Here is a 26879-nt window from a genome sequence, read left to right as displayed (position 1 = left end):
AGAGAGATAGAGACTAACAGCATCTCACACAACCCATGGGTCCACGACAGAAGAAGAACAATGTTTAAGAAAAAGATAACTTGTCAGTTGCAGTGACAGCTTGGGTCCCTTCCCCCCCAGCACAAGCCTCACACTGTCACAAACGTCGTACTTTGATATTTAAATACAGCATATCCTTTTATGTGATATATGGTAACGCAGCGTTAGTTTAGGGGGACGTTTTATAGAAACAAATTAATATGGTCTTTGTAACAAATATGAGGTTCTATTAACAAATCTTTCTACAACATATCCTGATCTGCTTCACAGTCTGTTGACACCATCTTAGTAAAGAGAAGTGATGTGTTGCCTACAGGTGGCACAAGTGACCCAATAATAATTCCTGTAGGATGATAAGAAGTAATCAGGATATAATTTGTATGGAAATAATGCATTAAAAAAGTGGATTTGCTGAAGGCAAATAATGATGTTTTAGCGTATTTTCCATTATTAGGGCTGTTTATTATCTTTGCCTTTCAAATGTTAAAAGTGTTAGAGTGAGAAGACAGATAAAAAAGGATTGATAAATAGAAAATAACTGGGAGACTTCCAAGACTTCTCAGTGTCATAATTTAGCCTTGCAGCTCTTTGTACCCCAGTTGAATAACACTGAAGTTGTATGCATGCAGCTGTGGCTTTTATCCCTCTGAAATGTCTTTGGTAACAATGAGGAGTGTGCACTCTCCGTGTCTTGCATATCCATGATGCAGACATAGAAAAAAGAGAAGTTAGGATGAAAGAATCCTAGCTGCCTCTCAAGAGGGTGATGATGCTGTGGCGCATGCAGATGCAGATACTGAATTTCATTTTTACAGCATCACAGAGGCGCCTCTTATTTTTCCAGCTATCTCTCCCACTCTTTTAGTGCTCCTTTTCTTTTTTAATCGCAAACTCCCTCTGTATTTTGTCTTAAGGGACTTACAGTGTGTGAATTGTGTATAATAATATGCTCTCCACACTGGATCTCTATTTGTCCACTTCCATGCATGTTGATACAATGTGTTAATGCAGGCAGATCCCTTCCCTCTTCTGGGGTTGCACTGTGTCATCATGCTGTTATTGTTTGGGGCACAAGGGCACAATAATGTGAAAAGTCTCTCATAAATTCTGGCAACTGGAATGACAAGCTACCATCCAGCCTACTGTTTGGAAGAAAATAACTAGGATCTGGCACCACATCTCTTTGTGTCCACAGTGTTATTGTGCTGCACCATTAATTTGACACAGGTTCAAGGGCTGTGTCTACTCTCTGAATGTCTGTGACGCAAATGAATAGATGGGCATTGGAGTGCAACAAATAAGCGTTGAAAAAGACAAATACATCAGGAAAAAAAAGACTTTTAATAAATGAAACAATACTAATAAATAAAGATTAAACAAGTTGCACATTCAAAATAAAATCCAACAAAATGAACATAACACTGAACAGTAAAGTACAGTACCATAGCACAGATTAATAAAAAACTAAAACAAATTCCCAACCCCCCCAGACATTTACAAATTTTCTTAAAAACTTCAAGAAGCAAACATAGACATTGTAGAAAAGCATCATACAGTAGAGCATTTTTCATCTGAGTATAATTTACAAATTTATTGAAGGATAAATACTTAAAAGCTGATCTCTAACATGAGATACACATGTGAAAACTGTGATTTAAACATGTGTTTCTCAGGTGAGGTTCCAGCCCTTTTTGTGTGTGATCAATAACAGTGATGAGGTGACGATGAAAGCAGTCCATCAATTCATGGGAAACTCACAAATTATCTATAACCGTAAATAACTTTTAAAAGCTTTATCCACATCTCCATTGGTCTCTTCTCTGTTGGTGCATCAAAGAACAAAAGTCAAGAGCATCTCTGCCAGCGGATATGGCTACATCAGGCGTTTTGTGGAAGAACACTGCAGCTGTCCTTCATCTGACTCTTCAGACACGGAGCCCAGAGGCTGCATCAGTAAGGAGCAAACTTCTGTCTCTCTGGCTTTTTGATGCAGTTGGCTGAGGAGATTTTGGCGGTGTATGCGGCCAGAGTGGAGTGGGAGGGTGCTGCAGTGACGGCTACAGTGGGGCCGGGGCTTGATAGAGTCAGAAAGGGGACGGATTTCATCCCCAACAGGCCAGAGAGCGGCATGGCACCATATGGGGTGCCCAGCATATGAGCCGGGGTCAGGGCGCCCATGGTGGCCAGGGTGGGTGCGGGGGAGGCAGCTGGGGAGGCTTGCTGGGTGAAGGCCATGTTGAGGTCGACTGGCGCTGCCATAGTGGCTGCCTGGGCTGTGGATTTGGCTGTCTCTAAACTATAAGGGCACAGATAGGAGGAGGGAGGAGAGGGAAACATGCAGAAATGACAGAGAATGAAGATTAGAGGATTATACTGTTGCTACAACACTGGCTGAAGCTCCTGGAAACGTTTGAAGGGGGAAAACCACCAATTTCACACACAGTGTTGGTCATGCGGAGTCTTACTGTATATGTGAAAAAAGCTGAATAGAACCTTTTGTGGTTCAAGAGGGAGAACATCTAATAAATTGTTCCAAATGATGTCACATGAGTAAGTGTTGGTTAAGGCTGGAAAGTTTGAAGGACAAATGAGGCATTTGAAAAAAAGTGAGCTTATCAAACCTCTGCAGCCCCCTCCTCATCTGTGCTTGAGGCTAGAGGCTCGAAGTCACATTACCAACTGCTAGCATATGTCCAACCCATGCATATATAAAGAGGTCCACAAACTGTTGCCTACACAGTTGCATTTTGGGTGTTGTTGGCGCCATCATGTCTTGACAACAAGAAACTAAAATAAATGGAATGTAACAGAAGATATCTCTGGTCTCCTGCAGAGAATTTAAAGCTTAAAACATTGTGAGTCAGGCAGAAGAATAACAAAAGTGCAAAGCAAAGAAAAGTTTAAATAATATGGACTAGTTATATAACGTAGCCTATAGTAGAAAATAATCACCCTCTTTCACAGTTGCATGATTAAAAGGATGAATGCAGTCAGCCTATAATATTGATGAATAAATTATGTAAACAATATTTTGAAATTCTGCATGACTACTTCTATATACTTGCTTTTAATGATGCGAATACATTTTTATTGTACTTTTTGAGTATTTAATCAACGCAAAAAGGAATTGGTCCACCCTGCTGGCAGGTTAGGAGATGTAAATCAAATGCACCAACAATGTTGTGCGTGATGGATGTGGCTACATAATAAATGCTAATTGCTAAAGGCAGCTGGATAATCCAGATGATTCTGCTTTCACTCAGGAACTTTTACCTGCAGTGGGGTGTGTGGACACAGATACTGGGATGATCGGTTTTAATCGGCCTATGCATTAGTTGAGAAGTTAATCCTCGAGCAGTTTGAGGAGGAGTTTACGGTGCACATGACTCACATTCAGACAGGTGAGTTCAACAAGGATAACTCAGTCTTGTTTTGTGTAGGCCTTCAGCATGCTATTTACAAACTGTCCAGCTCTATGTGCTGTCTGCTTCGATGATGTGTAATACTGTTGATTATGCGAGTGTCAGGTTGTTTATTAATGTGCCTTAATGAAGTTTGTATCACCCCCGCCGTTGTGTTCATAGCTCTTTTTATTTATTCTATCATTTTTGTTTAAGTTTCTAGAGTTTGTCTTCTTTTATGGTTGTGTAATTGTGTGCACAGGCTAAAAATCGCCAAAGTATTGTTGAAGGGTTGCATAAGTCATAAATTACTTTGATTGTGCAATCATAAATTGCCACAATCTCCCCAGTTGTGTAATTGAGGAGGCATATTTATTTTTCTACAGGGTTTATTCAAACGTGAAGTAATGGAGTAGTCATACAAAACCTGATTTTGATTAATGGTCCAAATGAATGACAGTGAATTGCCTCTTTTGAAAGAAAGAAAGAAAGAAACATTTTTACTGTGAAAATGTGCTGCACCATTTATGTTTTAATTTAAATGTATTGTGCCTTTTTTATAAAAATCTGACTAGCTGTATTTGTATTGACTACTTTTATATGTGCAGATTTGTTCTGTCACCTGTTTTTCGAAGATCTACTCTAAGAGTTAGTCTTGCATTGCATTATTATCTCTACATATTGGGAAAGTTAATTAAGAAAAAGATGCCGGAGATGCGATGCTAAAACTGAATTCCAACAAGACACAGATTTTATGTCTTACAATGCACCCAGGCTCCTTCTCATTCTCCTGAGTCCAATTACCAGCTGCACAGGATATACCTCATTATCACTTATCACTCTACACAGCATGACCTCTGACCCTTTTAAACCAATGCATTTCTCTCAGGGCTTCACTTGTAGTGATTCATTATTAGATGGCTGTACACTGGGCCTTACCAGGAGGTAATGAGGTACTGGGCCAAGTTGATGCTGACCGGTGTTCCTGTGATAGTGACGTGACGGTCACTCGTCCCATCCAGCTGGCTGCCAATCTTTATCTGGGCTCCCGACACCTGCCGGATCTCGTTGATCTTAGTGCCCTGACGGCCGATGATCGAGCCGATCAGCTGTAAAGGAACAGAGGCAAAGATCGATTGGTTAGTTTGTGGGAAAAAGAGATATGCCTTACTAGAAAATAGTTCAAAAAGCCATACTGATTGCAGCTTTTTGTTATTGTAGTTGAAATGAAATTAATTCTGACGAAAAGGCCAAAAGCAAGAACACTATAACAATAAAAAGTGTGCGCTGTTGTTGGTCTGGATTAATGCAGACCACTTCGAATATTGCATTACATGGTCTTCAGTGGATTGGTCATCCATCATTCATGTCAAAAGTGTTTTTTTTTTCTCCCCGAAGTCTCCCTTAATTGCTACTGCGTGAGCACCGGTAAAACAGACGAGGGGAGGCACATTTGCCTCTCATTATTCTGAGTGGCTAAAAGGTTATTGATTCCTCAGAGCGGTGATGACTTCCCAAACAAATCACTTCCCAAACACATGCCAGCTAGATGCATCTCCGCACTAATGGAAAACATAATGGGAAAATGAGTCAAATATATAACATACAGTGAGCTTCAGCTATCTCTCTGCTGAAAGTAGATTACACGATGATATGAGTTTTATTGCATTCCAAAATACATTATCACTTTTGTTTTGGTTTCATTACGCAACCTGGACCCCTGTCTATTAGCGACAATAGATGTTTAACAGAGCCAAAGCTTGGGGGCTGCGTATCAGCTCAAGTAGAGGGTGTCAAGGCTCAGCGACAGGGTTAGGCTGCCAGATATATAGTGAGTGGGACAGACAGTGATGGAGTACTTGTAGTATGCATGTGTGCTGGCAGCTTAGCAGAGACTGACGTAGGTAGGAATACACAACACACACACAAACATGGTGCTGCACTCGACCCTGGATTTCACATTCCTTTCCTGAGAAGTAAGCAGCCTGTTCCACAATGTCTGATTTGTCACATAGCGACCTGGTTGGTCCGCCTGGCTATTATTGGCTCAGCAGTTATCTGGTGGGGGGGGGGGAGCAGCCAGCCTAAAGAGCAACTCCAGAGACAATGGCCACAACACACCTCAAATCACAGATAACGTGTCCCTCCCACTGAGACCAAGAATCTCCACAGGACTCTGGCCTTTTACACCAGCTGTCAATAGACACCAGCTGTCAACAGCTCACCCACTTTGGTGTGCATGACCTCAGACAACAGCATTCCTGTTTGAACAACCTTAAAAATTCAACAAGACCTAAATAAATGACACAGGAGACAACACAGGTATGCTTACAGTGTTGATTATTTTTCAAGAGCATTTTAATACCATTATTGCTGCACTATATTCCTAGTTTTCAACTATAAGTGGCCTACATATTGTTTAGTTCCTGCTGAGGCAGTCTTTTGAAAGGACACAGGAAGAGCGATGGGATGGTAAGACGAAGCCATTTCTCTTCCGGCTAAATCTTCCTCGCGCAGAAGTACTGTACATACTGCTGACTTGGTGTAAGCAATTTCTCAATGCATCTGTGTGTGTGTGTGTGTGTGTGTGTGTGTGTGTGTGTGTGTGTGTGTGTGTGTGTGTGTGTGTGTGTGTGTGTGTGCACACAAGTCTCCTTCGGCGTTTGGTGTGAGCACAGAGCAGGATTGTGTGGCCGGCCTGAGGGGGGACGGAGGGCTGAGGAGGCTCAGTCATGGTTATAAGTCCTCTCTTCTGGAACAATGGCACGGGCTAACAGCTGTCCCTGTCACATATAGCGCTGGACTCCCTCATTCCTCCGATGCATTGTGCCACTGGCTATGTGGGGGTTTGCTTGGTTAAAAAAGCCTTCAGACATTTTAGAAATGCTGTTGAAGGGTCGTGGCTATATTCTATACAGTACAGTGAAAACCTAATCAATCAACCCTTTCTTCTTTTCTCTCTATTGCACAACATAGACAGCAAAGTTAAACAATTATTTAGTCTGGGATGTTTCTTTGCCAATACATTTAATTGTAGTGTTTTGAAGTGAATTCCAATGCAGTTTAAAATATAAGACTGGCACTTTTATTCTTTTTATTGATAACAAATCAGTAAAAAATTCCCAGAAAACTATGAAAACACATCAGTGGAATACACTGTTGCACTGGGTTAGATATTCCTTAGCTGGAGTTTATCCAGCTTGAGTCAATCCCACACACACCATCCTGCTGCTGTAAATACTCAGGAGGGTATAAAATCTGCAGTTGAAAATAGTCCCGGCCAATGTGCTATTCAGTCTACTCCAGGTTGAGTAATGTTCGCTAAAAACTACAGGGCCTGGTTGTTTTGGGAGATTTCGTAGCCTTTTCAAAAGATTCCAACGTAATTCTGTGACCTGATTTAAAGATTCACATTCTCGTTAGGAATTATTAAGCTTGAGGCAGTCATTGAGAAACACATTGTATGGGTCTTTTCACAGGATTCATTGACAGTGAGAAACACAAACAGAAGAAATGCCAGCCTTATCCTTAATTTTCTATACAGCATTCATTCCTATGGATACATGTGGCTATATTTTTATACTTGATAAAATTCTTGCGAATTACATCTGAAATGCTTTCATTACACATTTTACTTAAAAGAGAGCTTTCTTTAATTTTTTCCAAATAAAATCCAATAGGATATGAATTACTACAATTAATAGGCAAATGCTGTCTTTCCAAACCAAGCAAATACAAAACTGGTGCTTATCTGAAGGGAAATGAAGTCCGTCTTTATTTTGAAGTGCATCTATGCATCGTGAATTCTTCTCTCAGATTTGAGAGACGTTTCATCAAACCCTGGCGGAGGCTAAGTGAAGAGGGAAAGGATCTTTGTCTGTTTTCTTATTGGCTGTTTTGACAGCAGACAGCCTCTAAGTAGGTCAGGGAACATGAGAGGATTTACTGAGCACTCATGGGAGTCAATCTAAGACACTGCAACTGCAGCACAGACAATAATGCGAAAGGATCCATATCAGCTCAGAATCCCTTTAACCTTGGGTTAGTCTGAGGTTAGAATAATGAGGATAATTAGTAAGTTGCCAACATGTCTCTCATCCCTTTGAAGTCACATCCGCCATCTTTGCAGATGCAAAAACCGCATCCAAAGTCACCTGCTCCTGCGCTGTGTTCATGTGAGATGAGTGCTGATTTGCTGTTGTTTTTCCCGTTGTTCAGAAGAGAAAAATACGAAAACAGAAAGAACAAAAACTTGCTTCTGCTTACATCATTGGGAATAAGCAGCTCCTGAGATGTCTGAGAGTTGGAGTCCATCCCTGATGAGACAAAATACAGGCGTCGACTGAATAAAATTGACATATCATGCATTTTAATATTCATTCAACTCCTTTTGTTAGTGAAGCCACACATTTTGGCAGTGATATGCTAGAAAAGCCCTTTGAGCAGGGAACTGCTAGATATAATAAAGCAGTTAATTTCCATTTTAATGGCCTGATGTTTAACACGACACTCATTCTTTTCCATCTCCGAATTCTCTGACTCTGCGGAACACATCATTTTACATAATAGTTTCTATGTGGGAGCTATAAAGGCTTGTCTCCTCCTTCCTCACTGACACAAGCACATTATCAGTGCAGCTAATGACTGCACGCCTTTTTTTCTAAAGTCAAAGGCAAGTTGAAAAATGTTTGACAGGTTACAGATGAAGCAGCTTTTTTTACTTGAAAATTGTTAAATGGTTTATCCATTTGTTTGACTGTCAGAGCACAGCATTGGGATACAATCCAGAGCAAATAGTGACGATTGTTAGGGCTTTACCAGGCATGATAGTCGAAGCAGGCTGGGCAATAGGACTCAGGCCTTGCTGCATTGACAGCTGATGAAGCTTGGCCATCTGTAAAAGAGAAAGCAGAACTCAATGCAGATAAACATAAACTACACATTTAATATGACATTATAGCGGTAATACTATACCTCTGAGTGTGGAATGCCGTATTGGTTTTGCAAAGTGTAGGCCTGAAAGACAGCGTTCTGTATTAGATAAATCACAGCAATAAAAGATTATTCACAGGCAATAAATCTGCATCCTCTTAATGGAAGTGCTGCACTGTCAATACGTGCCTGTTTTGTTTTTCAGAATAAGGGAAATAAGGGTGTGTAGTTTAGCTCTGAACTCTTAGTGGTCTCTCTACCAATGCTGGTTCAATAGATGTGGGGTTTATTTGTCCAGGGTTTGATATATCTGTCTCTGAGATACAGAAGTACCATAAAGCGAAATTCCATTTGGTTCTCACTGTTAACAATAATGTATAAAAGATTTAACAAGAACATATCTTTCCAAACACACAGTGTCCCTGTTATACCGAATTATCCACAGACTTCAGTGTGAACAGTTGAAGGCGAAGGACTATTTGTCTCTGAAACTGGACTAGCACCAGCACCAGCACCAGCACTAGCAGTGTTTCAAAATAACAATAATTATTGTAAAATCAACAAAAAATGCTAGTAGCATTGTTAATACACTATTGTTTACCAGTTTTATTTAACTGAAAAGTATTAGAGTAGACATGTTACGATTTTACACCCAGAAAAATGATTTTGTGTTAGACCTCTTAAAGACAACTGTGATATAACACCATACATGAAACAACTAAAACATTTGGGAGCAGTAGGGCAGCAGTAAAACAAAACATCAACATCAATAGCAAACCCATGGATTAAATGTTATCAAATAAAAAATCCCCTTTATTAGCAAAAAAAATCTGGAAATTAGATTTTTTCATGTATCAAGTTTGAGTCTGTTTTAAATAGGGCCATGGATCTTCAGAACTTAATATTAGGATTACAATCAAAATTCCCATCACCTTCATTTTATGGGATGGCAACAAACACTGAAAAACAGGGACACAAAAGCTATACTACGCTATAATAAAAAAATAAAAAAATAAATTATTTTTCTCTGTAATTTAGAAAGGACTTTATTACTCCAAAGTATTTGTGCAATCATGCTTGTTTTCTGAAACACTTATTTCTACCTGCAGTCCACCCATCCCCCGATTTTCTTAAATAATGCAGACTCACATATGCTAACCCCTATTTTCTCTGACTCCACCCATTGATTCTCACTATATCCATCCATTTGTCTATCTGTGTATCCATTCTAACTCAATTCTGCATGACGCCAGCTGTCTGGATACTATTACCAGGCCATACAGTCATAAATTGGAGAAGGGAGCTTGTCATTATAATGCATCAGTACATTAGAGCTTTTTACAGGAAAGCAGAAACACACCATAAATTAGTAGCAATAATCTTTAATTTACAGCATGAGTGATCTAAATCATAAACTCTTTATATTTCATTCCCCACAATTACATTCTTTTCCAGTCTTAGGCTGAGTTTTCAGGGAATGCTGTATCCCTTTTGATATCAGGACAGTATCTGCTGTCATGGGAGAATTTTCCTAAAGCCGAAATGTTTCTGGTGCAGAGCTCGGCAGGGCTAAAAAATAGACTGTGGTGGTGGTGTGTGATGGCATCGTGTTTCAAGAGGGGTTACAGCTCTAATGACAGGGTAGAACAATAGCTGCAGCTTACACTCAGCTGTTGTTTTTAATACCTCGAGCCAGAGGATGGACTGTGTAAATTTGGACATACCACACAATCATCAGATCCTCACAGCCATGAAAGGCATTCCTGCTCTCTGCGATGGAGTTTAATTCCAGCTCACAGACAGATCTTTTAGATTTTATATTCAGAATGGAAATGGTTAGATGGTATACATTAATGAGTGTCCAGTTACCTGCTGGAGGTCCAGGCCACCTTGGGTGACGGAGTACAAAGGGTGGGGTGCATACTCTGATGCTTCATACACCTACATACACACAAGAGATGTCAAAAGGAAAATAGCTCATTATTGAAATATCATCATGTTTATAAAGTCCAGACAGTCTCTATTTGTGTAATGGAAGTGATGATTATTGAGTGTAAATGTTCTCCCACCAGCTGAAATCCATGGTAAATTGTATTTTAAATAATGAATAAAAACTTCCAATTACATATTTTTCCCCTTTTCTTTTGCCATGGATCTTATTTGGTCTGAGATAGGCTCTCCGGGCTGCTTTTCTGACAGTCTAACACACCTAACAGGCTTATAGCCCATGACTCATCCGCAGACCCTTTTCCCATTCCACTTAATTTTCTCCTCTGACAAATTATACAAACATCCCTCATCACAGCGCTGCCTTCATTAAAGCCATCTCCCAGTGACCAGGACCTCACCCGGGTTTAATTTGATAGCTTATTATAGGGAATTTCAAAAACACAAAGCCATTCCATAAATTGACCAGAGTATGAGGCAGCACAAACACTGTCAGAACTGCTGACAGCTATGCAGAAAATCTGACTGCTGCTGCAGCCAGAGCCGACGGCAGGTCTCCAGTCTCACTTGCTAATCTTGTGACTTGCTCCATGGGGGTTGGGTATCTGTCCCTTCTCAAACAACAGCATCTATACCACTCAACCCTACACTCACTCACAAAACAATCTCCAATTATCATTTCTAGTTTGATTTGAATCGGGAAGGTGAGAGTGTCAGCAACCCGATGCTAATCCAGTGGTTCTCAAACATCTACGCGCAATGGCTCTTTCTTTGGTTTGTCCACTGTATAGGCATCTACTTAAAGGACAAGCAGGCCAAAGTTCTCCCTTTTCTTTATCTAGCACCACTGCCAGGTTGACATTTGTTTTGAGTAAAATGCCTGACAACTTTTGGATGGACTTCCTTTTAAAAAACTATATTTAGTGTTAAAAACAAAAGTAAAAATCAAGCCAAAATGTACAACTGTACCTTTTACATGAGTATATGTTGTGCAAATCAAACATGGAAGTTACACTTGGCTCAAATTGTCACAAAATACATCGTTCTCCCACAGTATTGGCCCAATACAAAGATCATCATACAGTATTTTGTTTAACATCGTGTCTTTTTCTTTTCTCCCCTGTCAAAAATCTGTTTATCTTGTAAGCAACAGTTTTACCTTTACCCCCTCTAAACTTCTATGGCCCTAAAGCGAGATTCACCACAAAGTTGGAGAATAACTGTGCTAGTCTATCATTTATAAGCAACCCAACATGCAGTAAAATCTCTCACCTGGTTCCCTGCGATGAGGAGGGCAGCTGGTGAAGGGCTTGGTCGATAGGGAATAGTGGCACCCTTCGGGGGAGACTAAGGAGTGAAAAACAAAACAGGGTTGTTTAAATCTTCATGATAAATTTCAGAAATAAACTCACATTGCCTAAAATGAATTTAGCAATTCAGTGAAAGAGTGAGACATTAAGTGCAAATAGTGTGCAATTCTGGTACATTACAATTACAATTAATGATGAACTTAACTGCTAATGACACAGACAGTATTCCCCTCCTTGTTTTCCTTTTGATGATATTAGTAATTCATTGAATAATTGAAGCAGTGGATAATAGCTCTGAGCTTTAGCTTGCATCGCAGCATCTGGCTCGGCACTGTCCCTCTCAATAAAACAAGCATCCACAAACAAGGAGATATATGTAGGTAAATTCAATTCAAACACCAATGAGAAAAGAGATTATACAAAGTGCACAACACCGTGTATCTTATCAAGTAACTGCAATATTGGCGTAGCTGTTTTTGGCTTCAAAATGTAGAGCATATTTTCTGCGGAAGCAGTCACAGCAAATTCTTTGTATAACTCTGCATAATTTAAATCTTGGAGCCAAAAGCAAGAAGCCGCTGGTACAGAATCCTAATGAAACTCAGAAGCCTTTGAAGAAAGCCCTGGAAAACTGGATTAAACCAGCAATTAGTCAGTCAGGTCCAGCTGCAATGCTAAAACAAAAAGGACTTGTGCACTTCCATGAACACACAGGGAGAAACTGTGCTTGGGGTTGCTTTTCTCTCATCTCCTCGATTTTTCTCAAGAGAGCTGTTGTCTAAAGGTGGACAGATATTGCTACAGGCCAGTTTGTTTTCCCTTTGACAGCTTAGTGTCTTCTCCAACAACACTGAGCTCTGACCTGAGAGCTGCTCCTTTTTGATTTCATTCAATGTCTTCCATAGTTTAAGAGGGCATGTATTATTTATTATTTGAAGCAACTTCCTATGTTGGATGAGAAAAATGCTGCAGAATCCTTGTTCAGCAGCGGTTTGAGTCTAGTTAAAGGTAGCATTACATAACAAGGAAGACAGACTACTAAAAATGCATTATTAACATCAGCTGCAGTGTAATGAAACATGCATGTCAACAGCAATTATTTCCTTCACGTAGCTGCAGCAGCAGAGCCCTGACAACATGTCAGCTAGGTGTGCGTATGTGGAATAAAGAGAGGAATAGTGAGCTTCCTACCTCCAGGATTACTGTGCAGATGAGTCTGACACACTGGATTACAGACTCCTGATTCCCAGATATCGTCACCCCTCGCTCAGTAGAGTTGGGCAGCAAATCCCCTGCCACCTGTATCTGAGCTCCGGTGCTCTGCAAATGATAGGGGTTTAAAAAGAAAGATTACTTTGATTCCAGAGATAACTCAAGCCGTTATTACTCTGCCATGACTCCTTTCCATGATTCATACCCTGCCAGCTACACTGACCTTATATCCCTTCTCTTTTACTGACAAAGACCAACCATGCTGCAGTATGTTTATTATCAAATCCGGTCAGGTTAGAGATACATGAAAAGTCCTTTATGGTCAGCAGACATCAGTCTCCCAATTTAAACTGATATATACATAATAAAGCACGTCTGCAGGCAAGAAGTGCTTTTAAAGATTTATCTAAATGTAATGATGTCTCTATCAGACTGCAGGGTTTTAGGGGCCTTTGTTGGACCACATTTATCAAACAAGATGCAAGTGAGCATGTGTCCTGTGGCAACTAAACAATCAAAACACATCCGTAAATGAAACAAATTTGGGTTATGAACACGGCGAGAAAATCCATCTAACCGCAGAAAAAATCCACTGGATGCTATTGCCAGTGAAGGTAAAGTCTAAAATGAGAGAGTTACTATTTGTAGTTGGGTACAGAGCTAAAGTTACAGTGTCAGATGTCTCTGGCATCAGATCTGATACGTTTAATCCTGATGTTTCAACTGGGCCTGAAAGTTTTCCTTTCCAAGATGCCATTGCTGAGCCATACTGTTTGTTGTGCTAAGTGTTTTTTCCGTACTGCATTGTCTCACTAATTTCCTGCCTTAATAGTCTGAATCCAATTGTACTATTGTACTATAGTGCAGATACTACCACTTTGGTCTAGAAGGAAATATCTCAACAACTATTGGATGTATTGACATGAATTGGTGTTCAGACATTCATGTTCCCCAGAGTATGGATAGTTGGTAAGCCCCAACATTTTCTCTGGAACCATCTTTAGGTGAAAATGTACAGTTGTCCAATATTTGGTTCAACATTCATCAACCTAAGCTGTTCTTTGGGCTGCTAATGAGCATTTTTTTTGCATTTTAGCCAACTAAATTAAGAGGGTGAACATTGTAAACACCATACCTGCTAAACATCATTTTAATAGAGAGGAATGTTAGATTCTTACAAAAGCATTTAACTCCAAGCACTGCTGTTCCTCACAGTCTCACAGAACTAGATTGATAATCCTGCTAGATCTTAGTACAAGCCGGATGACTTATTTTACTCTATTAGAGCAAATACTAACAGAATTGTGAAAATGAAATATCTCTTGCTCTTAGCTGCAGTTTATTTTCCCTCCTTCTTCAGGAGCACATTTGTTCTCCTAATTTTGCAGTGTTCCAGCATGTGCGGCATGGACAGGGCGGAGGGGATAGATTTGTGTTCTGGCTGCTCACCTCTCTGATCTCTTTTATCTTGGCCCCTCCCTTCCCAATGAGAGAGCCACACTGGCTGGCAGGGATGACCAGCCGCAGGGTGACTGGTGGCTTGGAGCTGATGGTGCCGTTGGCCACCAGCGTAGTCAGGTCCTGGAGAGAGATGAGGGGAAAGAAAAATGTGGTGAGAGTCGGCGTAGAGGGGGGAGAGAGAAATAGAGAGTCCCGGAGGGAAATATCAGGCAGCAGAGGTCAGGGTGGAAATGGAGGGTGAGAGAAGCCACCAGAGGCAAACAAGGGTTTTATTTCCAATAATTAGGACCGAAGAGATGTTTAACTCATAGGTCGAGATGAACCAATTCCAACACAGCAAAGCTCAATTTCTACTGCATCAACATGAAGTGATCATCAGGAAAAATCTGAAAAACCTGATAGGATTAATTCAGTTAATGGGTAGTAGTAGTGTATGGTCTGCTCCTATAGCCTCCTGTTTTCTATGTTTCACTATATGAGTTCATAAGCGGCTGTCCAGATATGTAAGGGATGTTGTTCAGTCCGATGTGAATTGAAGCACCATTTGCTTTGAGATTTTCACTATGCTGCATAAAACTGAGTCAGTCAGTTCTGGCACACTGAACCGATTCACCTTGGGCTTCCTTTCCACATATATCATTTTTAAATAAGGCAATGTAACGTGACGATATACAGATAAATACTATTATTTACATCATTTTCATTTGCTTAGTCTGTTTTGCTTAGCCCATGAGATGAGGCTTCAGTTTTGGGGAAGGAATAGTTTGGACAAAGGTTTATTTGTTATCCTGCTGAAAGTTAGTTGAAAATATCAATGTGTTAAATATGAAACTATAAGCACTTTATTAAGAATGAAAAAAGCTCTGTCCCAAGCTTAACATACTGTATATGCTTTCTTCCAAAGCTCAGTAATTAAGTCTTTATATCTTTTTTTTATTAATCTGTACAAAAAACAAAGTGTAAAAGCAACAACATGCTGTTTTAGGGATGTTTATGTTTGGCAAAGACAGGAATATTGGACTCACACTAAGGAAAGCTCTAGAGAACAATTAAAACAAAAATCCTTTAGGGTTTAAAAGTTTGATAACTGCTAAATTATTAAACATTAACCTACCAGTGGATGAAGTTTAAAAGTATATTTGCAACTACCAAAGCCTGATGATAATAACAGTCCAAGAAAACATTGGGGACAATATGGTATCCAGATGTGGATCAAGAACGGTATTGAACTGGGTTTCACAGTGCAGGTAGCTAACATCCTGTGCCTGCTCTCTTGTGGGTGGAGATTGAGCTATTAATTAATGAACAGTGTGTCTCTGTGAACCTTTGAAATGTAAATGCGCTGCGCTGTCTCTCTTCCCATCACAGTTCAACCCACAACAAAATGTCTGACAGAATGCAAAGCATGCAGCTTGTTTTCCAACGGTTTGTGTTTGCTATAACATTAGCTTGACTTAAGAGGGGTCAGTGTGGATGTGCTCTCTCAAAGGATTTCACTTTAGAAGGGAACTGCATAATGCTACCAATAACTGTGAACTTCATATTTGAAAGGCATATTTTGACGTGACTCTTGTGCCGCTTTGCTCCGTGTCTATATTTAGTGAGGCGGATCAGGCTCTTGACGTCTCGTCTCATTACAAGAGGGGCACGCAGCTCGTCGGCGCAATCACAAGACTCTGGGCTTCTTTTCTTTATTTGATCTAAAAATACGAGCCACATATTAACAACTATGAATGTTCCCATTCTTCCCTCTGACATCCTAGCCAAAAAAGAATCAAACTCTCGAAGCGCATTGGTGAAAAACAGACACAAGCACTGCTCATTCAAGAAGTTGTTGTTCTTAAATCCCCCAAGCATATTGTGTTGCTTGTTAGAAACGAACACGGACAGATTATGAGGCTTTCATGCATGCTGAGCCTCGACACCTGGGAACAGAATACATGTATGATACTGCAGTGTAGTGCTACTGCATGTATTGTGTTATTAGAGCATTTGCTTCCGATTATCACTTCACTTAAATTGCTCAAGAGTGTGTTTTTGCAATCATGTCGCAGCAGTTGGGGAACGCTTCATCCATAAAACAGACGGAAACACACACAAGTGATCAAGTGCCAAATGAAAGGACTAAGTGCGCCTGTGTAATCATAAACTGTTGAGACAGAAACAAATGCCAAGTCTAATACTCCGTGGCCAAAAAGCTGATTATTCCCCCTTGTTTTTAATTAAATGTGTCACAGATACGATAACTCAACTTTGGTGGATGCGGCGCACAGTGGGTCAGCCAACACGTTGCCATGGAAACTCAAGAGTTTCAGGGTTGGAAAGATGTGAGTGCGAAAAGTCTTTAATGAATACCGCACTGTGCTCCCAGCCAGCGTGTATTTACTGAAGGCTGTCGACCTGAGCAGGGAGCACCTGTTTCGTTGCCAGTGTCTGCTGTGATGCTAAATCTGTGAAGACGGCTCTCATTCCACCATATTAATTAGCGCAGTGATGGACAGTCACCATGGGGATTAATAGCAAGAACAACCTGTCATCTACAACTCATTAGCAGACGATGACAAGGTATAGAAATCCTTCCCATTAGCATTATTTGCGCTTATTATACAAGTGGACTGTTGCCAAGTAAAACACATTTTCATGACAAATAACTTCCTTAATATGTTACTGTGCAAAACGCATCGCGTCATTCTGCTTACAACAGCAGCTAAATCCACTAATCCCAAATTTTCTCCTGCAGCGTTATCATATCTGAAAGTGCTATGAAACGCAGCTAAAGCATTCCCTTCCACCTCTTCAGTTTAGAGTTAATCGATAGCAATAAAAGCACATTAGTGGTAATGTGCAGATGAGATGGTTCCTTGTAATGATTGGGTGAAATGGCTGCTCTCACCTCTTTGGCTCCACTATGACTTCCAAAACAACTTCCAAAAGCCTGCTCTGAATTCTTTAGCAATTGCGCTTTGCTAGGTTTGCTCAGTTTTTGGGACATGTGTTGTTTTCACCAGTATGTGACACCATTGAGTGACATGCATGACAGTTACCTCCTCCAGCTTGTATGTGATCATGGTGAAAGCTCTGAAGACGCAGTCTGTGGAGCCGGTGATGGTGATGATCCTCTCCGGACAGGAACCCTCTGAGATGTTGACGCGAGCACTGCTCTGTAGGGACAGAGGTCAATAGGCCAGTTAATGGTCAACACTGATTAATGAATATGCTTGTAAGCTTCTTTCTTAGACTTAAAGGGGAAGATCAATACCCACGACTGTGCTAGGAGCAGTACCTTACTGCAAGTGCTAGTTGGTAAAAACTAGCTGCTTTCGGCAGAGCCAGGCTAGCTGTTTTCCCCTGCTTAAAGTCTTTATGGTAGGCTTAGCTAACCAGCTACTGAATGTACCTACCTATATACAGTACAATAACGAAACAAAAGGGATTTTGTTCTTTGCCTCTTACTTTAGCAAGAAACCAAACAAGCTGATTTGCTAAAATGTTTATCTTCTTGTGGTTGGCCAGAGATATACTTTACAGTACAACGCATCTGTGGACAGCAGTAGTCAATTGACAAGATTTAAAAGGAAGTGAGACCGAAAGCTGGAGCGCACATCCCATAGACTGATAACATAATGTAGTTTCTTCTGGGGGCGTTGCCCTTGAATGACAAATGTCCTGCTCTTCTTCCTCCATTTGGTGTCCTTGAGTGAAAGTCACATGAGGAGAGGCTGGACAGGCTCTGAGCTTCAGGACAATTTCTCCAGTCACTCCAGTGAGTCATGATCCCACTGGGACTGTAAGGCCTGGGGAGCGGGTGACAGGATGAGGGTCGTACAGTTGGAAAGTAACAAAGGCCAAAACTGGCTGGCTGGATGAATGGGTAGATGACTACCATGGGTGAGAAGTTTATCCATCAGCTCTGCAGGGCTGCATTGTCCCATGACCTCATTGTTCCTCTGTTTATCCCTCTGCCTCATAAAGTTCAACATTAAACCCTAGCAGCCAGAGACAGAATCAAATGTACAGCCAAGGTGTAAGCCTAATTACTTTTTAATACAAAGAGGTAACCAAGCGGTGTTAGTTCGGCTGCACCCTTGAGATTTATAAAGAGTAAATGGAGGGGAAGAGAGAAAAAAGTAAGTTGTTTTAAGCAGGAAAAGAAAAAGGATTTGACGAGGGAGCAGCTACAGGAGTGGTAGGCAAATGATGGGGAGAGAGAGAGAGAGGATTTAAATTGAAAAGGTGTTGTTAGTGCCCAAAAGGCAATCTGGACAATGTTCCTGCTCTGTATGCTTTTCAGACTCAAAGATCATACAGAGAGAGCTAAGCTTTACTATTAATACATACAACGTACAAGACCAGAGAGCCTGCGCAGCATTAAAGGCCTTCTGAGATTGAATTATATTGGCTCTTAAGATGAAGAAGAGATGTGGTCTGTTCATGTCTTAGTAGCAAAAATAGAGAACAAATAGGACTTATTTTGGCTGTATGGCTTGCTGACAGTCAGTCAGAAACACATGTAAAATCAGCAGCAAATAGCATTACTGATGCAGACTATAAAAAGCTGTTGTTTTAAATCTCTAAATCGTGGACACAGTACCTCTTCTCGTATTCGTTTCACAGTCTCTCCTTTCTGCAAAAGAGAAGATGAAGGACAGCTTTAAACAGGATCAAATGTACTTCATTTAAAACATCACGGTGTCTTCAACCTCTAAGTGAAACTGGCTATTTTAAAACACGAAAGTCAGAATTGAATTTAGCTGAACACATTTCAGATAGTGTGTGAGATGTGCAATGCATCGCAGTGGTGCTCTCTGTAATGCTGTCTCTAAAAGATATCAAATGGATCTGTGCGTCTGGACGGGACGTACACCTGCTGTAACGGCTCAATATGCAGCGTGTGTTACGGGCTCCTGCTAAGGACAAGAACATTATGTCAGACTTGTGTCACGCTGCAGCTCATCCTCTGCTTGGGGGATTTTTTTTGGGGATTGTTTCTTCTCCTGTCCCCTATTTTCTTTGGGCTAAAGTCCATCCAAGCTGCCACACCTGTGTTCACACCTTCATGCACCCACTGAATTACTGGGAAGCCATATTCACACCTTCATGCACCCACGGAATTACTGGGAAGCCATAGCAATGACTTTATGGCTACACTGTTATTTATTTAATACTCCAGGAACATGTATTATTATGTGGTGCATAGTGATTCTAGTGTCTTCTATTGATGAGCAAAGATAAGAGGTTTGCCAAATAAATGAAGTGGCTTGTCATTAGTCCAAGTACTGCAGATCAAGTGCCTCTCTGTGTTGAGCTGCACAGTGTGTGCCTCGCCCGTCTCTATTTTTCTTTTCTCTATTTTCTTTGCGATATTTTGATTTGCAGTCCTTTATGGGATCTTTCTCTCCAACAGTCTTTATTTTCTTGCTTTCATATATTTCTTTTGTCCCTGTTCTTTCTTCTATTGATGTCTTTTGTAGGTGTTGTATTACAAGGCGTGATAGCTGGAGCCAGCGATGCAGCATAGAGCAGCCAGGCCCTTCCTACCAGACACTTAAAGTGCCCACAAGGGGCCTACAGTAATATGTCATTGGAGCTCAGTTTCAACAGGAGGCTTGCAGTCAATGCACTTATGTTTCTGTTTGATGGATTACTGGGTTGCATTATGGGTGGTGGGGGTGGTGGCAAAGTCTTAAGAGGGTTGGTTTAGGGCAATTACATTTAGAATGGGGATGTTCAAAATAAAAATGTTTTGTTAGAGAGCTTTGAGCTCTGCAATGATTTCAAGATTGAAAGGAGGAATTCACGAATTCCACGAAGGCTTATTATAAATCTACATAAAAGGCATCAAAAAGGGATTTGTCTTAGTAAAAATGTAAAGTAAAGGTACATTTTAACAAGATTAGACAAAGCATTGCATTTTAAAACATTAGCCTAATCCAATAAAGATATAACTTTGGTATTTATTATATGGTTTAAATCAAATCTGCAGTTTTTTGTGTAGTAGAATAATAATAGGAATTCCTACCTTTCCTATGATGCTTCCGACCTCCTAAAAAACAAGGAGATAAAGGTTATTACATACAATAAATACAGTTTAAAAAACATATCGTATGCTTCGTCATTTATTAATTCTATATATTTGTGGTAATTAACGAAGCAGCACCTTTTAGGCTTGAGAAATCCCAAAATGCTGAAGCATGCAATTTATTCATTCACAAACATATTCATCAAAAATATGCACAGGAGGCTCGTACCTTTCCATGCATGAGCAGTCGTAGTGTGAGGGTCACTCCCAAGCCCCCGTCTGCAAAGTCCTGCTCACAGTTCATAGTGATGTGGGAGTGGCACGCAGGGAGACGCATGAACAAGGTTCATTCGCTGGTCACACAACCAAACCAAGGCCAGCTCTCGTTCTCTTGCTCTCCGGTGTCTTTCAGTGTCGCTCTGAAAGAGAAGAGAATAAAGTTAAAATACATTTTTCTTCTCTTCAAAAGAATTGTCAAACTTAAAAGAAATGCGTGGCGTAAGTAACAAACGTTTGCATTCATGCTCACACAGACGTTATTGTTTGCACTCAAGATCTCGCTGATGTCCTAGTATTTCAGTCATACTGAGCACTATGTGAACAGCCCGTACTGTATATAACTGTATTGTTGGCTCATAATAATTCTTGGAGATCAAAGAACAAAGGAAAAAATCATCCCCTTCAAATACATTTATATTTTTAAAGGTCTTTGAAAAAACATCAAATCAAGTATCTGTGTGTGAGGAACTTCTTCATTAGTATAAGTCCGATGTCATATTGTGTGCAGGATATTGACCTAGAGGCGCCAGCAATGTCAGCGATGTTGCATCTCATCAGGGCTACCAGGTCCTAACAGTGGGTGGCCATCAGTGACTAACACACTATCTGTGCGACTTCAGTAACTGACAAGCGGTTTCTCTCACAGCCAGTTGAGTGATTAGTGAAATTGGCAGAAAAAAAAAAAAAATGTCCTTTCCGTCAAGGTAGGCACAAGTATTATACAAAGTGAATCAAATTCTATTCAAATTCAGTTTTCCTAAAACTCGAAATGTTTGGAACTCCTTTAGGGACCAGACATCTATCTACTCCATTTTCATCAGTCAGTCAGAGAGAAAAACACTCTTATGGGCAAAGTTTATACGCAGACAACAAATAAGGAACATCTGTGTTGATCCCAGAATGACAATGTGGCAGCAGCGACGGGCATGTCAGTAATGTGACATTGGGTATTATGATTAATATGCGAGCCACCTGGCAGCTCAGTCTCAGCATGATGTGTATAATTAGTTCATGGAATCATTTGTGTTTCCTCATGATTTATATTTGCTTACATTTGTCAGCCAGGACAGGAGAAGTAGATGGGATGCATAAATATAGCTACACTGTGGATGCTGTGTGATAAGCAGAACATAAAGTCAAGGAGAGATTCATTTTTTAGAGGATGTGACAAATGCTGTCAATGAGAGTTACACTTGTTTTATTTATTGAATATTCAGTGGATTATTTAATGTCATTCTATTGGAAAATATCAACAAAATATTTAGAAACATTAGGTGAAGACTTTCCAACCCCAAAATATTCAGCTTAATCTCTCATTTCTGTAGCTTGATCATGAACATGTTTATTATTATCACTTTAAACGACTCACTCCAGTGGACATACCACAAACTTGGTCAGGTTAGCCAATGTTTGTTTGCAGGCACTGTATTTTGTGATCATTGAAGTCTTTTGGATACATAATTTGCGTTCTGGTGGATGTTAAGATATTTCTCTGGATAAGTCGAGGGTTAACAAAGTCAATTAGATTCATCATCTGGAAACCATGTACATCTTTCCCAAATGTTGCGCAAATCAACCTAACAAGTAAAACATTGAAATGGTTAAGATATTCTGACCCAAGTGGGGAACCTGGCAAGTGATTGACATTTCTCTTTCTTTAGCCACTGGCGTAGTTATAAATAATTAAATAATTATCAGTGTGGCTGCTGATTAATTTCTGTCTATTGACTTGTTACATTACTTATCCTCAGCTCTGCTTACAATACTATAGTAAAAAGGCTTTTATTTTAATTATGCTGTTCAGACCTTTGAGATATCAGAGGAATTCTTTATCATCATAGATCATGCTAACCACTCCTTTTCAGTGACAAACTCTAAGTGAATTCCAACCAGCCTACGGAGCCACCACCAGCCCACTGCTGCAATCCTACTGACGCCGCCTGGCATATATTTGTGTGTTTTCTAAATCTGCATGCTGTCTGTAGATTTGGTGGGCTATGTGAGTAGATCATGTTTAATAAATGGGTATTATTTTAGATGAGATTAAATTCCTGAGAGACAGGTTGTAGGCAGGTTTATTGCTTTTGCATAGTGCACAAGGCCACTGCTGCTCCATTGATTTATTCATGCACTGGATGCTTGCAAAGAGACGTTAGAATGCTCGCACACATCCTTCTTAAGATCCAACCGAGCTTGACGGCCTGTGTGGGCTTTATATTCCCCTCCACGGCCGCGGTGCAGTCTGACATGCCAGCCCGTCAAAATGTGGTAGTAAGTGGAGCAAGTGTCATATTCTTGTATAAGATTGCGCCGATTCAGATTCCCTTTCCTTTTTTTTTTTTTAGAGATGCTCATTGGATTGACTTATAAAACTATCAGTTTGACGCTAATCTCCATACAATTTCCATAAATATCAAACAAACCCCAAGGGGGACTTGAGATAAACAAAATATGGAGCATTTCGCTTGCTGTTAGCTACAGATATACTGCAAGACAGCATAATTGTGACTTTGGGCTTGATCGATGCATCCTGAACACGTGTTATCACAGAGCACATTTGTGCAACCAAGGGCATGGCTAAAATGTTAGCTTTCTATTGCATTAGGAGCTAATGGTTGGAGGCATCATTATGTTCTGCTCTGTGGGTTGATAACAAGGCATGTGCTCTGTGTCTGTGTGAGGGCGGAGAGTCTCTGAACTCCTCATTTCCAGAATCCCAAGCAGCAGCGTTCCAGGATGAACAGAGCCCCTCTGTTCTAAATTAGACCTGGTAACGCAGAACAGGGAATTAGCAAAGTGCAGACTGCAGCGCCCAGCTGCCAAAATAGTCAAGACCAGGAGAGCGAGGCAGAGAGCACATCTACTGTCCTGCTCCTCTGTCACTGACTGTGTCACCTTGGTCCTGCTCTGCCTGACTGAATCTATCTGCAGGAGCTCCTTGTTATGAGTAACTGCTTTTATTCATCTTTAAATACACTGAATTAAGCATGACTTACCAAACCAAACGACTGACACAACCATAAGAGGAAAGTCATCAGTCAGCTCTTGCTTTTTTCAAAAGCAACTAGGTTTAAACATTTTTCATATTGTAGGGTTCATTGATTCACCATTGGTGCTCTAAGAAAATATCATATAAGCATTGCCCCGTAACACACTATTCAAGGGGAACATAAACAAACATTTTGACCTTCCCCAATATCTGAACATAATCATTAACATAATGTGTGATAAACAAAAATGATTAAATGTGTGCTTAACTGGCTCTTATAGGTACCATTTTACAAAAAGGAATCATGCCCAAAAAACAAGACTTCATTCATTACCAAAAAATGGAAAGAAAACTGAATTATCCTTTAGGATATAGAGAGGTGTTTTTTCGTTTTTGGCCTTACTTCTGTGTAGCATACATCAAAGAAGTCTTGGATAAAAGCAACCAGCGTATCCTTGACAGCCACCAGCAATATTTAGCTTTTTCAGGAGCATTCACTCCAGAGAGTCTGCCGAGATGAAAAGGATGTTGTACAGCCCGCTTGTCTAGAGGACTGGACACCTGTTCAGAGGCAAACATGTCTATCACACACACAGCAAACAGACGGCTCTGGGCCAGCTTAAAGAAAATGAAGAAGGAATGAGGACATGCCTGATCTCCATGGTGAAAGATAGAAACAGGGTTCCCCTCTGCATAAAATGCAGACAGGGAGTCGGGGGTATTGAGTGTCCGCTCGATAAAGACACATAGGCAGAGAGGATAGGGTGTCCCCCGGGTGGGCACATAGAGAGCAGTAAGTGCAAGGGTGTCAACGTGTGTACACGCGCATGGCAAGGGCAAGAGGTGAAAGACCATTTACACAGACAGAGACAGCCACGCTCACAGGGCTGTGTGCAGAAAAACAAACACACATACAGCTGCTGGGATGAAAGAAGGAAACAATTCACACACACTATAACACACATCGGCAGAAAACGTCCTGTTGAAACACAAGAGCATCGAAAGCTTTGATCTGCTGAGAAGCTCCGCAGGAGTCAGATATCTGTCATGAACAAACTCAAAGTACTGCCATGTTTGAGGACATGGGATGACACAATGAGAGCGTCATTTCCTGGAATGATGATGACGGACAAATGATAGAGTTAAAGAGATAGTCACTATAGTGGTCAGGGCTACAGAAAGATCCTCAGGGAAACGTACGCACACATCCACACACAAACACACAACTGTAGGCACAGAAACAAATGTAAACAGTCTATTTCGAGCTTTATATGCATTGTACTACGTGCTGTACGAAAGAGTATAAGAATTGTGAAAAGGATTGGACTAACAACTGCCTATTCAAGAGTGTCTGAATACGAACATTTCAGCAGAAATACGACTTAGGCTTGCAGAGGCTTCTTGATTAATGAACTCTTTTCCATGTGAATGAAAAATTTGCAGAGAGGCTGCATGTTTGGATTAGCTTTAACAGCATCACTGCCATAAGTCATGCTGGGATTCATCAGTAATATGGTTTTATGAGCCGAGACGAGTAGTTATTTTACTGCAGCCGAGAGAAGAGTGTATATGCTACATAAAACTCTTGTACAAATGAAGCACATTTTACACCTCCTCTCCCACTTTCATAAACCATACATTATGCTCTGTCAGTTGTAGCTACACTTAACCTGAATCCACACTGAGTACAGATGAAGTTAAAAAAATCCTTAGGGTTTTATGATCCAAAATTATAGCAACCTAATCAAACACAACCACCGTTATCTGATTTTCATTCAAATATTCCCCGTTTGTTGCAGAGAATATGTGAAGTTTTTCTCAACTGAACCCCACTTAAATCTAAAAAGAAATATCAAATACAAGTTAATTACATAAAACTTTGAGGTAAAGCACACAACTTTAACACCTAAAAGCACTTGATTTGAGTAGTAATATGTTACTTAACCATGGTGGCACTTCAACAATATCATCACTGAGATGATAGAGCGAAAATATGAGAGGAGGAGAGGCTTTAGTTGTGAAACAGGAGAGGCTTGAAATTAAAGAGGAGTGTTTCAACTCTCAGTGTGTCTGTCTCAGCTCTGTCACATATTATAGGAGGGGTCAGCCCTCGGGGCAGAGGGGACCGTCGTCCACAATCAACCCCCCGGTTTCAGATGGTGTTAAAGCATAACAGTGTCGGCCTGCAGAGCGAGCCGCCTGTCAACCACAGAGCCCCAGAGAGGGTTATCAGACCCCTGGGCTGCCCGCTGCTCCTGGAGCCAACTCCACTTTCCCTGCAGCCAAGAGGAGACCCACAGTTCACTGCAACCACTTCACAAAATGTGGGCTCACGCTGATAAGATTACCCAAAAGCACTGTGGTTTAGAGTCCATAATCTGGCATTTTAGAGTGAATAAAACTACAAGATATCCTGCATGTAAATTGTAAGTGCTGTGACAAAAGGTTTAAAAGCATCTTTCAAAACTGTACTAGCTTGATTCATTTGGAGCACAACCAATTAATTATTCTAAAAGTCAAACATGTTTTTTACTAAATCAGAAGTAAAAGTCTCTTATCTTTACAGAATAGCAGATTATTTTATTTTTTCTCTCACAGCTGTCATTCCACTCTCAGCAATATGATGACAGCTCTGACGCCTCAGATCATTGACATCAGAAACGGGTGCATTTGCAAAGTCTGTCATATCTCAAAGTGGCCAGAATCAATACCTTCATGGCTTATTGTCACGGCAACTTACAACTTGTCAATATGGAGCCACAGAATCTGCCTCTCTAAGAGTGAATCCAACAGCTAATGAACATGAGTGTAATTCACACTATTATGGCAGTCTACTCTAAGCAATCACTTCCTGTGAGTGTCAGGAAGTAGCAGTCTTTAGTTGATTCTGGTTCAATGGTTATTATTAAGTGTTTACCCTTGAATGAACATGACCACTGTGCGAGAAACATACATTGATCAAGTGTTGTTTCACAGAGGATCCTGTTTCTTCATTAGCTAAACCTGAGTTCCTTCCTCCTTTTCTCATTATTGCCAGCAGGGATGAAAACAACACAAACATACAGATAATGAACCTTATGGGGCCGTGTTTCTGTGCTGTCAATTGTTATCTCCCAAGCGGCGGCTGGTTCAAGACACAGAGTAACACTGTCTGAGCCTTTATTTACACTGACTTTAGTTAGCATGGGAACAGAGGGGCTCAAGTCCTTAAACGGCGCACTTACAGTATCAATGAATGTGCAGATCAGTTTTCCTATGATTTGTTTTGTCTCTCAAATATTAGAAAAAGA

The 26879-nt window shown here is 40.6% G+C and overlaps 1 protein-coding gene across 2 annotated transcripts in view; it reads right to left on the bottom strand.

Annotated features, from left to right (window-relative positions):
• Positions 1–1361: 1361 nt before the first annotated feature.
• The window catches only part of LOC134872211 (poly(rC)-binding protein 4-like), a 29998-nt gene continuing 4480 nt past the window's right edge, over positions 1362–26879 (bottom strand). The window contains exons 2-14 of one of the 2 annotated variants that reach the window (XM_063895401.1): positions 20551–20740; positions 20322–20345; positions 18894–18926; positions 17347–17463; positions 14291–14422; positions 12821–12949; positions 11592–11666; positions 10242–10313; positions 8415–8471; positions 8259–8334; positions 7707–7756; positions 4380–4549; positions 1362–2335 (exon numbers count right to left, since the gene is read on the bottom strand). In XM_063895401.1, the coding sequence (XP_063751471.1) occupies positions 1990–2335; positions 4380–4549; positions 7707–7756; positions 8259–8334; positions 8415–8471; positions 10242–10313; positions 11592–11666; positions 12821–12949; positions 14291–14422; positions 17347–17463; positions 18894–18926; positions 20322–20345; positions 20551–20658 (1389 nt within the window). In that variant the 5' untranslated portion in view covers positions 20659–20740 and the 3' untranslated portion in view covers positions 1362–1989. The remainder of the gene's footprint in view (positions 2336–4379; positions 4550–7706; positions 7757–8258; positions 8335–8414; positions 8472–10241; positions 10314–11591; positions 11667–12820; positions 12950–14290; positions 14423–17346; positions 17464–18893; positions 18927–20321; positions 20346–20550; positions 20741–26879) is intronic. The other variant, XM_063895410.1, reaches the window with a different exon arrangement.

This window comes from Eleginops maclovinus, chromosome 1 (assembly GCF_036324505.1).
Source record: "Eleginops maclovinus isolate JMC-PN-2008 ecotype Puerto Natales chromosome 1, JC_Emac_rtc_rv5, whole genome shotgun sequence".
Taxonomy (NCBI): Eukaryota; Metazoa; Chordata; class Actinopteri; order Perciformes; family Eleginopidae; genus Eleginops; species Eleginops maclovinus.
The sequence above is the reverse complement of the archived record's forward strand: the minus strand, read 5'-3'. Positions and strand labels throughout refer to the sequence as shown.